Consider the following 18,188-nt stretch of genomic DNA (forward strand, 5'->3'; position numbering starts at 1 on the left):
ATATGTTTTGTAAGTGCTCTGCGGATTAAAAAGACTTCAGTATCCACAAGCTCAGTTGTGTGTTAGGAGCATACAGTGATGTATAATATTACCTGGGTAACGTTCTACAGTGTACAGTTATGCTTCCATGTCATCTTAAACCAGGCACTTCTATTTAAAGTAATCCTGTCAAGTTACATTTCTATTTAATCAGGAATTTAGCCAAAACAGATTTTTCCTGGCAGAAAAAAATAACAATGCGTGTTAGGACAAAGCAACTGTAAATCATTTTTGAGCCCTTGCAAGGTCTTTGGTCCTGCCACACACATTTAATCTTACAAACCAGAAAGGCTGAAAATATAAGCTGGAGGCTAAAACTTTGAACTGTTGGTATTTTTCCAATCACTGTTATAAACAGACTATCTCGCCTTCAGCCAACAATCAGTGGTGCATAACATGACCGGAAAACAGAGTTAAATTCGCTCTGCACCATTCTTATCTGCAAGAAAGTATGGGGCAGCTCTCCAACATCTCATCAGTACAGATGCACTCATTCCAGGATTTGACAAAGCACAGCATTTGTTTAATATTTTTCCTTTATTCAGTCTCTTGTATCATTTTATGTCAGTTAAGACGATGTGATTTAAAAAAAATAAATGCAAACATTCACAGTGTAACATGTTAACAATCAAAACCTTTTACTGAGCCAGGTCCGGTTTCATTTATTTTCAGATATTCTTTTTGTTTCTTTTTTCTCTTTGCAGGTTATTAACTATGGTGTCATCTCTTTCAATTGAAAGGACAGGACAATATCAGGAATGGAATTTAGCATCTCTATTTTTGATCCATATAATCAAGAAACACCTTTCAAACAATCTGAGCTCTCACGTGATGCGCCATTCAGTTACCCATCCATGAACTGATGGAACTCACACTACTGAGGGAGTGAATCTGAGGGGTGGATCACCACTGGACTCAAACACATACTGAGACTCACTAATTGCTTGAGCTTCTGAACACTTCGGTCTATTTATCTTTTGTTTCTTGGCATAATAGATTTAAATATAAAAACAAACAAAAATAAATGCCAGAAAATTATACCTCAGCTTGTGCATGAATTTAGTGTAAAACAGATGTTGTCAGGTCAAAAATCCCAAATATAATTTAAATCCTAAAAATATCAAGTTGCAACAAGATGTTTTGTGCATTTTCTGGGGTAAGCAACATATGGAAAAGACTTCCAGGTAAGTCAGAGGAAGCAAAAACCATAAATAATTTAAGAAACAGTTGAATGCTGTGATAATGGACCATAGGGTTTTTCTGTATGAACAAGCTAGGAGAGGCCAAATGGTCACCCTCATCCATTTCTATCTTGTGGCACAAAATTGAGTCTTTGACGTTTCTGACAGGCCACTGCACCACTGTAAGTGTGGCTGGGAGGCTTGTCTGCCTGTCTGGTCTGGCATTGACCCAGTTCTAAATCTCACAGCAGGGTCTTATTCATGAAGGGGATGGGCATCTGCACATTTAAGATGCTTCCCGAGTGTCCATCCCTGGGGGAGGGGGATTTTCGGACCTGTTGCTCTATTACGGGAGGGGGAGCCATTCCAACTGACCAGCAAATGATCTTAAAAAATTAAATGACTTTGGCAGTAGCTTTCCATTAATTTCAAATCAATGTGCTGCACATGGAACTGGGGGGGAAAAAATCAGGTACTGGAGATTGTGAACAACTGATGCTACTCAGTCAGTCCTGCCTTTTGCAAGGACGTCAGGACATAGAGGACTTGGACACAAGAAGTGGCTTCCAACACCCTCCCCTACCCCCATGAGAATTTTAGATCAGGCGCAGAAATCCAGCAAAATCAGGGCCTGCCCCAAATTCCTTTCCCCTCCTCCCGCATAATCTACAATTTTTATGCTGCAGGAGTTTCAGGACTACTATATCTAGCCCGAGATTCATAAAACACATGCACTCAATTTCATTTTGTGGACTTTTAGATCCAGAATAGGATCTGGGGTTATTTTTCAAATAAATCTCAGATGCAATCACTGAGAAGTTTAAAGGCGCAATCCTTCTTGTTCATTTCTTAGTTCATGCTAATATAATCAGTTGGGGTGGGGCGTACCCGCCTGACAACAAGTACAGTTAAGCTGGGCTTGAATCCCTGCTTCAAGGCCATACAATCCATCTTCCAAATTGAACAGCTTAGCTTTGAAATGCTTGCCAGATTCTAGGGATGTCAATTTCTCTCAGAATTAACCCTGTATTTACAACAATGGGAGTCATGTCCATACTCGGTGCAGAGTTGCCAACTCTGGTTGAATGTATTCCAGGAGGTTTCATCATATGACCTCCTGCCTCCAACTGCCCCGCCCCCACACTCCACCATTGGTAGCCCAAAACATTCTTCCTAACAGTACCCTGCCTTCCCACATCAATTGGAAAGCAATAAGACTCTTCATTACCCAACTGGATAATTGTTGACCATCAGTCAAACAGCCTTTTTCCCCCATCTCCAAAATTTTTATAACTAATAAACAGAAGTGCTCAAAGAAAACGAAAAAAAAATTTAATACCCCAATAATTTCTCTCCAGGGTTGCTCGCAGCAGTGTCCTGGACATTAATCTTCAATTCCTGGAGACTCCAGGCCAATCCTGGAGGATTGGCAACCCTAACGCAGTGTCAATTGGCCAACAGTTTCTACATACTGTGCTATTCACTTGTTTGACCAATATAAACCTAGGTTTGAATAAAATGTCTCCTGGACATAATTATCCTCTATTTCCATTTGCATCAGTCTTATTTTCTTCCAGTTAACATTAGAACAGCAAAATAGCATTCTGGTAACCAGAATCAATTCAATAAGAACTTTAAACAAAAACTATAAATCAGTTAGTACATCCCATAACAGACATGACGGCCAAGACACCAATTAATTCCCTATAGGTTCTAATGAGAAAATTATTTCATAAAGAACTATTTAGAAGTGATCCATTAAATGAACAGATGTGAGCACGTTAAACAAACAGTAGCTAATTCATTTGCATATCACATTGTGACACTGCAGAGTGCTGAATATGTATTTTATCAATTAATTACTGATATTTTGGTTGTTTTAATTCCTTTTGAATATACTATTGCCATAGGGTAAACTAATTCCTAGAGAGATTAATGTGCTCTCATGCCACACATTCTTACAAGGAAAATAAACCAATTTAATCACAGAAGGGAAAAAAAGGGGATTGGTGGATAATAAAGCAGAAGTAGGGGAGGTTCTTATCTGTGGTTTCCTGTCCCATTTTAAAACAGCCACAACAGCAGTCTGTAGAACTAATGAATTCTCAGGGTTCATTCTGGAGTATGTGGAGTAGGTTTTATTATATTTATCCTAGGGTTCCTAATATATTTTGTACTGGATAATTTGTAGAAGCAAAACTATTTGTCAAAGTATTTTTAAAAGATATATTCCAAGCTTTTTTGCTGCAATTTTAGCTAGAGGTAGAGAAAAGTTTTTCCAAGAGGTTATCAGGCGGTCTGTAAAGTCATAACTACTAGAGGCGAGGTAAAGTGCAAGCATAACTGCGTGACAGGGTGTGAGAGATGAGGCAGAGGGAGACAGCAAGTGAAAGCATGTCTCAAATACATCATCTGAGACCATAATGAGATAAAGAAGGGAGTTGGGCATCTGGGAGAGATAAAAAGCTCATTACTAGAGGGCATCAGGTTGCAGGATGTAAATCAAGTCATCTTTCCGCAAATCCACAGGAGTTTGCTATTATTTCTAGGTGTCCCCCACATAGAAAGATTTAAAGCCATTGATAAAGTGGTGGAAAAGCTTGGTTGTGGTCTGGAAGCAGGCCATGCAATAAGCCTGTTTTACATCCTCTGCAATTGTCACCTAAAGCAAACCTGATGTTAGGAGATGGGACAATGTAATTCGGTGGCATATAGGATTAGACAATGGTCTTTCATCTTTGGGAGCTGTGTTCAACAGCGCAGCCAGTGTCAGAGCAGTGAATGACTGACCGCAACTTAAGAATTTCCACGTTAGGATGCACATGTGCTACATCCTGAAGTTGCAGTCAGTTTTCAAGGGGCAATAACAGCAAACACATTAGATATCGTTTGCTGTTATTACCCACCGCAAATTCCGGGCAATAGCTTGCCAGATACTGGACAATTGGCATATAATATGCAGTTTCCTCTTCATACTGTCTGGTGAAGGAATTAAACATGCAAAGCAGACCTGCTGCACACACATTCCTGGAAGAGTGAAAAATTAACACCTCATCACATACAGGAAACTCTTTTTTATCCGGCACTGACGGGACCAGCGTGGTGCCGGTTGATCAAAAAGTCTGCATTACAGAGAGGTATACTTACCAAGGTATGAGAGCCCCGTACACGGCCACAGGTGCAGGAACCCCGGTTACAAGGCCACAGATCCAGGAACCCCGGTTACACGGCCACTTATAGTAAAACTTACCTGAACCTACGGCCACTTATAGTAAAACTTACCTGAACCTACTCCTGAATTTTGCCGGTTAAGAGAGATTTCTGGATATTTAGGTGCTGGTTAAAAGAGAGTTTCCTGTAATTTATTGTTGACTTTATTCCAAGCACTCAGTTTGAAGAAAAACAGAAAATGCTAGCAATACTCAGCAAGTCAGGCAACATCTGTAGAGAGAGAAACAGAGTTAAAGTTTCAGGTCGATGACCCTTTGCCAGTTCTGACGAAAGGACATCCACCTGAAACGTTAACTCTCGTTTCTCGCTCTACAGCAGCTGCCTGACCTGCTGAGTGATGTAAGAAAAAGGAGGCTTACCATCAAGTAACTTTAAAGTAAGCTTTAAGTAACTTATAAACACACTATATACAAGAGAGGTCTTTACCATGCCTCTGGTAGAAGCCTCTTACAATACTGAACAGACCAGTATTTATACCAGTCCAACAGGAAGTGACACATGACAGGAAGTGAGGTATGTACACAGTTCATAGTTCATAGTTCACAGGAAGTGATGACATAACTTCCCGGAAGTTATTATTTTTATCACACTGAGTATTTCCAGCATTTTCTATTTTTTATTTCAGACTTCCAGCAGCCGCAGTATTTTGCTTTTGTACTCAGTTTGAAGAGTCTGGTTGCCAGCCCTACTACTGCAGGCAGTGCTGTGGAGAAAAAGGACAGATTAATTTCATTCAAGAGCACCCCTTTAATTCAACAATCCAGAGGTCATCTTTGAAACGCCACTATGCACACATTCATTTTGGTTATTCATATAGGAGGAAGAAGTGAGGAACATTGACAAAAGGCAATTATCCACTGAGTAATAAGTAGCTAATAACATTGAATGAATGAGGTTTTATTTGAGAATATCTGTCTTTTACAATTCTGTGACTGTTTAACATATTACACTATAAATAATCCAATTTTGAGAGAATAGAAAATGTGTTCAAATTTCAAAAATACCCTCAATTTTTAAATAATTTTGAAGCGTGTTTTGTGGATGATGTACTTTATTATACTAAAGATGGATATTGCCACTATGCTGGGGTAAACAAGAGGCAAAGATGTCTGGAAAAGCTAGTAGAAGAATCAAATTAATTCAGGAAGTTCATCCTGCTCAACGCCATTACTTCTGCATTCAACAAAATCTATCTGCACCTAGTGATGGTCTATTGTATTCCTGGTTATCAGGCTGCAGAGAAACACCATCCTCTGCTTCTGGACTCGGGCCTAGAAATTATGCTGCGCAGCCGCCTCTCAAGTCCCTAAAATGGCGGGCAGAAAGCACATACGCATTTCCAAATGGAAGTGTGTCGCCTGTCATATTGGGTAAGGACAAATAAAAGGTGTCTTTTACCCAGGCCTGAAGCACGAGGTTCGTTCATATGCAAATGAGGAGCCTAAAACCGGCTCGAGATCTCCGCTGCAAGATTGGTTTACCCTGAGGCAGCCCGCGCCATTGCGAATGTTGCAAACACAATGGTCCAGATTTTGCTGTCGAGAATAATGGTGAGGCTAACAGTGCTCATCGTCATTATAAAACTTGCGGAGTCTGAATATGCGGTTAAACGCGGCAATCTGTAAGTTGCTGTCCGAGTTACCCTGTTCCTCCACAGGCTACGCTATACTGGTACCTTGCCAATAGATTCGTGTAAGGGCGTGAAATTGCGGTACATACCCACTAGTTACCCACTAAACACAGCAGAAAAAGTTAGGGCTGGTGCATTCAGGTGTAAGTGAATTTTTAACAGCGTGATAAGTCATATTTACTGCCAAACAACCTCTCTGCCATGGAGTTTCATTCCTTCAGAATTTAATTAGTGTTGGAGATTTTTTAAATTATCTTTTTTTCCACTTTTGCTTTCTGTCCCTTAATCCCATCCTTCTTTCCCTCTCTTTACTTTGCTCTCTCGACATGATTTAAATCAGATTTGTACTTCTTGGTTTAGACTGCCTGTCTCAGTAAGGATTCTTCAATCTAACTGGTTGAAGAGCCACGCTGTTGCTTTCTTTGCTCACACATGCCACAGATCTCCTGTAGAGGGCGCCACGCTGGATTAGACGCCCGATGACAGCAAGTTGCCACTCAAAAGCCCCCGAAAACTCTGTGGGCAGCTGTCAACGCAGTGAACGGCGAGCACTGTTCCTTTGCCGCTGACCGCAAAATCCGGGCCATGGTATTAGTTTTAATCTTGAATTGTGTAGTCCAAGTATTGCTGTTCAATTTCCAATCAGTAAAAGTTTTCCCCAAAATGTTTTGCGTGCAAATAAATTTCTCCTCAGCTGGTCATACCCATATTATTCAAGTTCTTTGATGACTGAAGTGTAACTGCATCCAATGGTAACTATTCTCAACAGAACAGAGGTCACATGTAAAACATCCATGTGTAGAATTTTCAGGCATATGCAGACTTGAAACATGCTAAAAGATTATGAATGTTTTTACAGAGATAAAAATTTTTTTAATGATCACAAACATCAACACGCACACACACTCTCTAAACAAAAAATACGTTTAGCTGTTTGAGACAAACACACAGGAACACAAACCTAAAACTGAAATAGTTAACAGGGTGGGGGGGGTGGGGGGGAGGAAAAAATAGAATTTCATAATAGTGCTCGTATTAAAATTCAAAGGACCATTATGATCTTCACGTTTTATCCCTCTACCAATGTTAAAATGATGTATTGAATCCAAGAATGAATATAAACTAAAAGATGTAAAGCGATTAAACCAGGAGAGAGAAATACGAAACACGCGAGTAAAACTGAAGGACAGGCTAAGGTGTGTGGCCCAAATAAACGTTCTTTATACAAACGCACGGAGTATAAGGAATAAATTGAATGAATTGCAGGCATGAATTCGAATTGGAGGGTATGACATGGTAGCCATTACTGAGACATGGTTACAAGACGGTCAGGACTGGGAACTAAATATACCAGGTGAAAAGGTCTACAGGACAGAGAGGGAAAATGGCAGAGGGGGAGGAATAGCCGTGGTGATCAAGGATGAAATCACTTCAATGATGAGAGAGAATTTAGAGAGAGGTAAACAGCCAGTGGAGACCTTATGGGTTGAATTAAGAAATAGGAAAGGATCTAAGACTGTAGTGGGAGTTGTGCATCGGCCCCCTGGTAGCAGCTCTGAAATACTAGATTATATAAATGCAGAGATTAGACAAGCGTGTAGCAAAGGCAGAGTGGTTTTAATGGAGGATTTTAACTTTCATATAGATTGGGAAAAGCAGACTAGCACCTGTCAGAAAGGTAGTGAATTTCTTGAGTGTGTCCAGGATAGTTTACTACAACAGTATGTCCTAGAGGCAACAAGGAGGCAAGCCATATTAGATTTAGTAATGAGCCAGATTTAGTTAACAGCCTAACTGTGTGTGAACATTTATCCAATAGCGATTATAACATGATCAAGTTCAACGTAGCGTTTGAAAGGGAGAAACACAAAACAGCTACTAAGATTCTAGATTTAGGTACGGTCGACTTCAACGGGATGAGGCAGAGACTGTCCACAGTAAACTTGGCGAACCTGTTAATGGGTAAAATGACAGAAGATCAGTGGGAAATGATTAAAAAAGAATTTAACATTACAGAACCACTTTATACCCCTGAGGGGCAAGAGCTCTACTTGCCAAAAAAAATAGCCATGGACAACTAGAGGTGAGGGACAGCATAAAAGTAAAGGAAAGGGCTTACAAAAATGCAAAAAATAGCATGGGAAAGATACAAAGAACAGCAAAGGATCATAAAACAGATAGTAAAAGCTACAAAAAGGGAGTATGAAAAGAAACTTGCAAGGGATATCAAAATCAATATGAATAATTTTTACAGTTACATTAGGAAAAAAGAGGGTAGTCAGGAGCAATGTTGGCCCCTTAAAAACTGAAAGTGGTGATCTTGTCAATAACAATGGGGAAATGACAGACATGTTGAATAATTACTCTATCCTGTTCTACTGTAAATACTGACAGTGTGCCGGAAATTCCAAAGAAACTAACATTGAATCGGGGACAGGGACTGAATAAAATTAACATAAGTAGATTAACAGTAATGAAGAAAATAATGGCACTAAAGAGTGACAAATCCCCAGGACCAGATGGTTTCCATCCCAGGGTTTTAAAGGAAGTAGGTGAGCACAATGCAGATGCCCTAACTATAATCTTCCAAAGTTCTCTAGATTCAGGAAAAATCCCTTTAGATTGCGCATGTCACTCCGCTATTTAAGAATGGCGAGAGGGGGAAACCAGGGAATTATAGACCAGTTAGCCTATCACCTGTTGTTGGGAAATTGCTAGAGGCTATAATTAAGGATAGGGTGACTGAACACCTTGAAAATTTTCAGTTGATCAGAGAAAACCAGCATGGATTTTTGAAAGGTAGGTCATGCCTGACAAACCTGATTGAATGTTTTGAAGAGGTGACTAAAGTAGTGGACAAGGGAATGTCTATGGATGTTATTTATATAGACTTCCAGAAGGCATTTAATTAAAGTCCCACATAAGAGACTGTTATCTAAGTATTAAGCCCAAGGAATTGAGGGAAAATTATTGACCTGGTTAGGAAATTGGCTGAGCGGCAGGAGACAGAGAGTAGGTATAATGGGCAGGTACTCAAATTGGCAGGATGTGACTAGTGGTGTCCCACAGGGATCTGTTTTGTGGCCTCAACTATTCGCAATATTTATTAACGACTTAGATGATGGCATAGAAAGTCAGATATCCAAATTTGCCGATGACACAAAGATAGGCGGCATTGTAGGCAGTGTCGATGAAAGCATAAAATTACAAAGGGATATCGATAGATTAAGTGAATGGGCAAAACTGTGGCAAATGGATTTCAATGTAAGCAAATGTGAGGTCATCCACTTTGACCTAAAAAGGACAGAACAGGGTACTTTCTAAATGGTAAAAAACTAAAATCAGTGGATGTCCAAAGAGTTCAGGTACGTGGATCATTAAAATGTCGTGAACAGGTACAGAAAATAGTCAAAAAGGCTAATGGAATGCTGGCCTTTATATCTAGAGGACTAGAGTACAAGGGGACAGAAGTTATGCTGCAGCTATACAAAACCCTGGTTAGACCACACCTGGAGTACTGTGAGCAGTTCTGGGCAACACACCTTAGGAAGAATATATTTGCCTTGGAGGGAGTGCAGTGTAGGTTTACCAGAATGATACCTGGACTTCAAGGGTTAAGTTACGAGGAGCGATTACACAAATTAAAGTTGTATTCCCTAGAATTCAGAAGGTTAAGGGGTGATCTGATCGAAGTTTTCAGGATATTAAGGGGAACAGATAGGGTAGATAGAGAGAAACTATTTCCACTGGTTGGGGATTCTAGGACTGGGGGTATAGTCTAAAAATTAGAGCCAGACCTTTCAGGAGTGAAATTAGGAAATACTTCTACACACAAAGGGTGGTAGAAGTTTGGAACTCTCTTCCACAAACGGCAGTTGATGCTAGATCAATGGTTAATTGTAAATCGGAGATTGATAGCTTTTTGTTAACCAAAGGTATGAAGGGATATGGGCCAAAGGGTATATGGAGTTTGATCGCAGATCAGCCATGATCTCATTGAATGGCGGAACAGGCTCAAGGGTCTGAATGGCCTACTCCTGTTCCTATACAAGATCTCATATACGTGCTCTGCTGTTACAAAGATAATGAAACAAAATATGTAAAGATTATGCATTTCCTTTGCTGAAGGTCCACAAAGGCTACAATTTCAGTGATCACAAAAGTTAATATTGAGCCTAATGCCATAGAGATGTATTTCGTGCAACACTATTGCCTTTTTTATGATGAATAAAAATAACCTGGTACCAAAGGTAGAGAATAAGGACAGCATAGTGAACAAAATGTTAGTAAGGCAAGTAATGTGACAAAACGCAACGTTTCATGACTAATCCTGAGAATTTCTAAACTTCGCGCTATTTGCATAACAAGACGTAGATGTACTGAAAATGCTGGCGTTTGTGCAGATCTCAGCAATAACATATCACTTAATCAAAGTTCTATGGAGTCTTCAATTATATTTCTATGTCTCATATAACTAACTCAACCTTACCATAAAGGTGCTTTAAAAGGCATAATTTAAAAATTGCATAAATAAATGTATTTACACTGCCTTAGTCAAACATGGCAGTAAGAGATTATATTAAGGCAGATAAAATGCTGCTGGATGGCATATTGGGTTTTATCAAAGAGCAGAAAAATAGTCATATTGCAGCAACTTCTAATGGCAGTGCTAAAAACATCTTTGCCCATTTGAAAGAGCATCATGTGAAAAGTTGTTTGACAATCTTTCATTATTTGTTTCTAAACATTGTCGGAGTGATGTTCATCAAGAGGAGGGGCATCACCACATTATTCACATGATGTTTTTGAAAGGAGCTGTGCTGACTGTTCTTCAAAAGAAAAATTGCCAAGCACTTTGTCCATGAAGACAGTGTCTTTCTAACACTCATTCCAATAATTATCATCGTTTTGCACCTTTTTAAAATGTATCTAGTTTCTGTGGAGAAAATACTTTTTTTTTAAGTCGGTTCTGTTTCCTTCTCTCCAGACACAGTTAACTCCAGACATCCTGTAGGTAGCGTTTCTCTTCCCGTAGGTTGGCTATAATTTTCATGGCTTCTAGAGTATCCACTCCCAGCTTTTCTGATATAATCTCAGTCAGCGTATTGGCCACATCTTTAGCCATATTCTTTCCATCTCTGTTTAAAGAACAAAAATAAAATCAGTAAAATACTCTAGTCTCAGATACAATTCTTCTGGATGTTACAAAACTCAAACTGCAGATAGGCAATACTCACTGGGCATGGATAATGCATACAGTTTGAACAATTAAGAATCTTTTTTGGGGGAGGGGAGTGGAGAACAAGTTGGGGACAGAAAGAGTTAAGGGGCCAGAAATTCCAGGCCAGAAGCGTGAGTACGGTCGGGTTACTCACGCATCTGGCCGTTGGAAATGCCGGCGTTCAGCAGGAACAGCGCATGCGGGGAACGCCGGCATTTCCAGACCTGAGGTCTATTCACAGCGTGTGCGACTGCACAGGCAGCGCTTGCGCAGTGAACTTTGTAGATTTCACTGATGGAATCAGTGAGGGTAAGTCCCTAGAACTTACACGTGAAAAAAGCAAGTGTAAAGTTGTTCATTGGCTGGGGAAGGAGATATATTTTATGGAGGAGCTTATGAAATGCAATATTTAGGTTTGGGAAAGGGAGGGAAGTTATTGTAAGAAATTTTAAGTAAGTTTTAAACTTCAATTTTTTTTTTCAACGGGTTTTCAGAACGGTAGGTAGAAGGAGCAATTGTGGCTGTGTGAATGGAATGTGAGAATGAGTTATGTATGTATGTCCACATATATTCCTTTACGTATATGTATGTATGTTTTATATTCCTTTACTAATGTGTATGAATGTATATTTTTAATTATGATTTTCCAATAAGTTACTTTCTCTGAAAGTCATAATTAAATAATACATTCATACACATAAGTAAAGGAATATATACATAACACGCAAAGGAATATATACAGACATACATACTTTCAGAAGCTCCACGATAATAAATATCTTCCTCCGCAGCCTCTGGAGCAACTGTACCCATGCTTTTTTCATGTGTAAGTTGTAATGACTGGACCTCACTGAAAGCATTAATGAAAGCGACGAATTATACTGCGCACGCGCTGCCTGTGCAGTCGCACGCGTTCTGCCTCTGAACCCCTTCGTTCAGAGGACAGGAAATGCCGGTTTTCCCCACATGCACTGTGCATGCTGAAAACCGGCATTTCATCCGGCCAGATGCGTAAGTACCCCGACCGTACTAGCGCATTTGGAAGGGAATTACTGGGCCAACATTTTACATGTCAATAAAATAAAAAATTTAACAATTGCACGACTTGCCCCCTCGCATCTGCGACTGAGGGTCCAAGGAGGTGCATTGCGCAAGAGGTCATCATCGTACATATCCTCACACTGTTCCCTTTGGGGAACTGTATGAAGTGGTGGAAGGATTTATGGCCGTGATTAACGCTCATTCCGTGACCGTAACCATCTTTGAACCAGCCATTAGGGTGGTTAGTCCTATGGCGGGAGGGTTTTACGGGCTCCCACAACCCATCTGAGGGGGGGGGGGCCACCAACACCCACGGACGCAAGTATCCCGCTGGATGTCCACCCAGAATTTAAAGTTGGAGCTCCGACTCCACTTGCCGGGACTGTCTGGAGTGGGGTTCAAAACCCTACTCCTTCTGGCCCAGCGGCGGGGATGCTTACTGCTGCGCAAAAGGCCCACTCCGCACAAAAGGTGACACCCATACGTTTCCTGCGCCTTTTCCCTCCCCGTGACTGGAGCCCTATGCTGCCATTTCACGTTGCTACTTGGATTGGGCCTTTGTCATAGCGGTAGGATCCCCACCGCTGGGCCAGATCAGGGTAGGGTTTCGAACCCCGCTCCAGACAGTCCCGGCAAGTGGAGTCGGAGCTCCGGCTCTAAATTCTGGGTTGACATCCAGTGGGATATTTGCGTCCGTGGGTGTGGGTGGCCCCCCCTCCTTGTATAGCTTGTGGGAGCCCGTAAAACCCTCCCGCCATAGGACTAACCGCCCTAATGGCTGGTTCAAAGATGGTTACGGTCACGGAATGAGCGTTAATCATGGCCATAAATCCTTCCACCACTTCATACAGTTCCCCAAAGGGAACAGTGTGAAGACACGTATGACGACGACATTGCTAAATAAATAAATGGAATTAAAAAAATTCTTTTAGGGCTTTTAAAAGTCTTTAAATTGCTTTAATTCTCTTTAAAACTACTTCAGATTACTCAAAATAATGTAAACATTTTAAAAAGTTTATAAAAGTTACCAAAATCTTCAAAAAACTTCCAAAAACCTATTTAAACTGCTGCTTTGCATGTAAAAATCCTTAGCAGCTTGACAGAAACATTGGGGGCGTGTCCAGTGAAACTGAGACCTCAAGGGGCGTGTCTCACTTACACTGCACGCTCCTGGCTTCGCGCTGGCTGCACTCCTGGGCGGCGTGACGTCATACGCTGCCCGGGAATGTGCTTTCTATTTCTGCAAGTTCAGGCGTCCCAGAAGCTGATCGGCACGAGCGCGGGGTAAGTGCAAATACGGGGCTTGCACGCGCTGCAAGCCCCGTTCTGGAATTTCTGGGCCAATGATTTCAATCCAACTCTAGGTAAGTGTTGGAGCTCATCATAGAATATTAAATGTGACAATGTTGTGATTACCATCACATGATACAGAGCAATCACTATTTTGAAAGCCAACTACAGCACAATCACTATTACTTTCATTTCAATGCTATAAACTGGAGACAAGTTTACAGAACTGAAAGCAGATTTATAAACAATGCTAACAGCAGGCAGTTCATCTGGGGAGATGGAAATACTGCTTTGTTCCCCATATATATTTTCAACAGAAGCAGTCCATATTGCTACTTTTTGAAACTGTCATGCATTTGCAATCAGGGTTTTCAAAGATTTACTTTTAAGAAAAAATAAACACTTTAGTTTTCCCATCTCGCCTGGGCTGGCCAGCCCTCCATCTTTCCCTTCCCTCGCTCCCTCCGACAGCATTTATTATTATTAGCACTAAATTTCTGAATGCTGCAAGAGAAAACATTAATTTAAAATTTAACATTTTCAATTAGTAATGGAAAGTAGCGGATATGCTAAGTTTACCTGGGTACTGTCCAAAAAACACAAATAGCCCAACAGAAAATCAAGGCAAAAAAAACCAACTTCAAACAATATCTTTATTACCAAAATAAATATCAACCCAAACAAATAATGCTATTTAAAAAAAAGTGCAGAAGGCTGAGGGGTGACCCAATAGCTAGAGGTCTTTAAAATTATGGAAAATTTTGCTCGAGTGGATACAGAGTGAATGTTTCCACTTGTGGGGAAGAGCATAACTAGAGGCCATCAATATAAGATAGTCATCAAGAAATCCAATAGGGAATTCAGAAGAAACTTCTTTATCCAAAGAGTGGTGAGAATGTGTAACTCGCTACCACAGGGAGTGGTTGAAGCAAATAGCATAATGCATTTAAGGGGAGGCTAGATATGTATATGAGGGAGAAGGGAATAGAGGGTTATGCTGATAGATTTAGATGAGGAAAGACGGGAGGAGGCTCGTGTGGAGCATAAACACCGGCATGGACTGGTTGGGCCAAATGGCCTGTTTCTGTGCCGTATATCCTATGTAATACTGTACATCCCTTTCTAGTTTATACCAAACTTGATTTAATAAAATATACTCCCATCTCCCAAGTCAGCTTCCGAAAGCAGCCTGGTTGAAACCATCACTCATTCCCCACCAGACCCTTCTGTCCTACTTTCTGATGCTTTTTTATGCCTTCAAATTAGGTCCATAAGTTATGAGAAACTGGTCTACCCATCAGTTCTGGCACAGGTAAAAATCCTGAAGAAATGGAAAAACTTAAAGGCCCAGGAATTCCGTTCGCAGGCCTCCCGCGGGCGGAGGGCTGCGATCTGGAAAATTCTGCGCCCTTACCCGAGGGCTCCCGGGAGGCACAGAGTTCCATTCCTGGGCCTCTCCAAACTGCCGGTGCGCAGGGCCCACGTATCCCAGAGGTGCAGGTAGTTCGCAGCGTCCCTGGGATCACGTGGGTCAAGGGGAGCCAATCAGAGAAGGGAATCTCCATTCATACATTTGACAGGAAGACCTGGCAAATATATGAATGGAGATCACCCCCAAAACTTTAAATACATTTTTTTTAAATCACAATTTTAAAATGACTTGAAACTACATAGATTAACTATTTTAAACAAAAATTTAAATTTTTGAAAAAATAATTAAACTTTTTAACGGGGCTAAAAATAAACTTACCTTTCTTTAAAGTATTTTTAAATGATAAATCAGTGGAATTTTTTTAAAACTTTTTTCAACTCTTATCCTGGTAAAAGCAGGCCTTGCGCCTGCTTTTACCAGGCGCAAGAATTGTAAGTGTTTTCTGCGGCGAAGGGTCTCCAAAAAATGGAACTCTCCACCCGCAGAGGCCCTGCTCTAGGGCAGCCGGGGGATCGTCAAGAGCTTTCTTGACAGATTGGAAATGCCGGTTTCCAGCGCATGCGCAGTGCATGCCTAAAACCGGCATTTCCAATGTCCCTACTGGTGGGTACATACCGCGTACACACCTGTAGGGATTGGAATTTCTGCTCCAAAATATATTGCATAAAGTACAATTTTAAAGGTACATAAAATGGCAGCATGGCTTTATTGAAAAGCTCAGTGAGTTCCTATCCATTAAAACTGATGGACTGTAGATCATGGAAGGGGAGGACCAAAACACATTTCTTCATGTGCATTCCTGACATGTGCCTGGAGCATCAAAGTGGGAATTCTCCCCTTATATATGTGTCAATACAGTGTTCATGGGCCACCACAACCTTTATTACAATTCCTCTGTATTCATACTGTCCTTTATTGGCCTAGAACATGGGACATTGTCACTTCCACAGATACAATTTGGTCTTCCCCGTTCTTCAATGAGCAGTCTAAATTTGTGTGTGAAGATCATGATATTCTCTTCCCCTGAAATTGTTTCTCTTCCCTCCTCCACACCAGCCAGCAAATTGCCATGCAAATGCCAATGTTAATTGGAATTCAAATTTCAAATCGCAAGTGCAGCACACTTGCATTGTGGTTATTCAGCCCTGTCCAGCACTACTGTTTCACATTTGGTGGGGCCATCTTTTGACCAGGTCTCTCACACCACAAGAATTATAGGAGACTTGATTGTTCCTCCCAAATTACACTGCAAGCCTGGACTCTGGAAAATACACTCTAAACTAGACAAACAGTTATTACTGTAGATAAGCTTCTAAGTTTAAAGCTTGGCTTTTATACCACCATCTGCTTGAACTCAGTGGTTTGGCGACAATCTCTCAAATTAAAGGTTCTGGAAACAGTATTACATAGTAGGTGATGATATTCAACAGAATCCTGCCCAACCCTTTGCAAAGTGTTTATTTTTAATTCCAATTTTTCTAATTTTAGGCCTCCCCACCATCCCCCCCACCCCAAAATAGGAACTTTAAAATATGTGATACAAAATATTTCCCACACTAAACTTAGCAAAATCTGCTAAAAGGACATTTGGTTACAATTTTATAGAGTCATTAGGGCACAGAAGGAGGCCATTTGGCCCATCGAGTCCGTGCCAGCTCTCTGTGGAGCAATCCAGTCAGTCACATTCCCCCGCTCTATCCCTGCAAATTTATTTCCCTCAAATGACTATCCAATTTCCTTTTGAAATCATTGAGTGTCTCCGCTTCCACCACCCTCATTGGCAGTGAGCTCCAGGTCATTACCACTCGCTGCGTAAAAATTTCTTCCTCACATCCCCCCTGTATCTCTTGCCCAAAACCTTAAATTTGTGTCCCCTAGTCCTTGTACCATCAGCTAATGGGAACAGCCTTTCTCTGTCTACCTTATCCAAACCCGTCATAATCTTGTACACCTCTGTCAAATCTCCCCTCAACCTCCTTTGCTCCAAGGAGAACAACTCCACCTTCTCATAGAAACATAGAAGATAGGAGCAGGAGTAGGCCATTCGGCCCCTCTAGCCTGTTCCACCATTTAATGAGATCATGGCTGATCATCCAAATTCAGTATCCTGCCCCTGCTTTCTCTCCATATCCCTTGATCCCTTTAGCCTTAAGAAATATATCTAACTCCTTCTTGAATATATTTAATGAATTGGCCTCAACTGCCTTCTGTGGTAGAGAATTCCACTGGTTCACCACTCTCTGGGTGAGGAAATTCCTCCTCATCGCAGTCCTAAATGGCTTACCGCTTATCCTTAGACTGTGACCCCTGGTTCTGGACTCCCCCGCCATCGGGAACATCCTTCCTGCATCTAGTCCTGTTAGAATTTTATAACTTTCAATGAGATCCCCTCTCATTCTTCTAACCTCTAGCGAATACAAGCCCAATCGACCCAATCTCTCTTCATACGTCATTCCTGCCATCACAGGTATCAGCCTGGTGAATCTTCGCTGCACTCCCTCCATGGCAAGAACATCCTTCCTAAGGCGACCAAAACTGCACACAATACTCAAGGTGTGGTCTCACCAAGGCCCTGTACAACTGCAGCAAGACATCCTTGCTTCTGTACTCGAATCCTCTCGCTATGAAGGCCAACATACCATTTGCCTTCTTAACCGCCTGCTGCACCTGCATGCAACTGGTGCACAAGTACACCCAGGTCTCGTTGCACTTCCCCTTCTCCCAATCTATTGCTGTTCAGATAATAATCTGCCTTCCTGTTTTTGTCACCAAAGTGGATAACCTCACATTTATCCACATTATACTGCATCTGCCATGCATCTGCCCAATCAGCCAACCTGTCCAAATCATATTGGAGTTTCTCTGCATCCTCCTCACAGCACACACGCCCACCCAGCTTTGTGTCATCTGCAAACTTGGAGATATTACATCTAGTTCCCTCGTCTAGATCATTAATATATATTGTGAATAACTGGGGTCCTAGCACTGATCCCAGCGGTACCCCACTAGTCACTGCCTGCCACTTGGAAAAAGACCCGTTTATTCCAACTCTTTGTTTCCTGTCTGCCAACCAGTTCTCTATCCAAGTTAGGTACCTTACCCCCTATCCCATGTGCTTTAACT

General features: G+C 41.2%; 1 protein-coding gene across 2 annotated transcripts in view; it reads right to left on the reverse strand.

Annotated features, from left to right (window-relative positions):
• Nucleotides 1-271: 271 nt before the first annotated feature.
• The window catches only part of mtrr (5-methyltetrahydrofolate-homocysteine methyltransferase reductase), a 173,934-nt gene continuing 156,017 nt past the window's right edge, over nt 272-18,188 (reverse strand). Inside the window, exons 15-16 of one of the 2 annotated variants that reach the window (XM_085988248.1) lie at nt 11,033-11,219; nt 272-8,033 (exon numbers count right to left, since the gene is read on the reverse strand). In XM_085988248.1, coding sequence (XP_085844374.1) covers nt 11,075-11,219 — 145 coding nt within the window. In that variant the 3' untranslated portion in view covers nt 272-8,033; nt 11,033-11,074. Of the gene's footprint in view, nt 11,220-18,188 lie in introns of both variants that reach the window. The other variant, XM_085988246.1, reaches the window with a different exon arrangement.

The sequence above is a fragment of the Somniosus microcephalus genome, chromosome 5 (assembly GCF_052327205.1).
Source record: "Somniosus microcephalus isolate GS21.2 chromosome 5, FLI_Smic_1.0, whole genome shotgun sequence".
NCBI classification, from domain to species: Eukaryota; Metazoa; Chordata; class Chondrichthyes; order Squaliformes; family Somniosidae; genus Somniosus; species Somniosus microcephalus.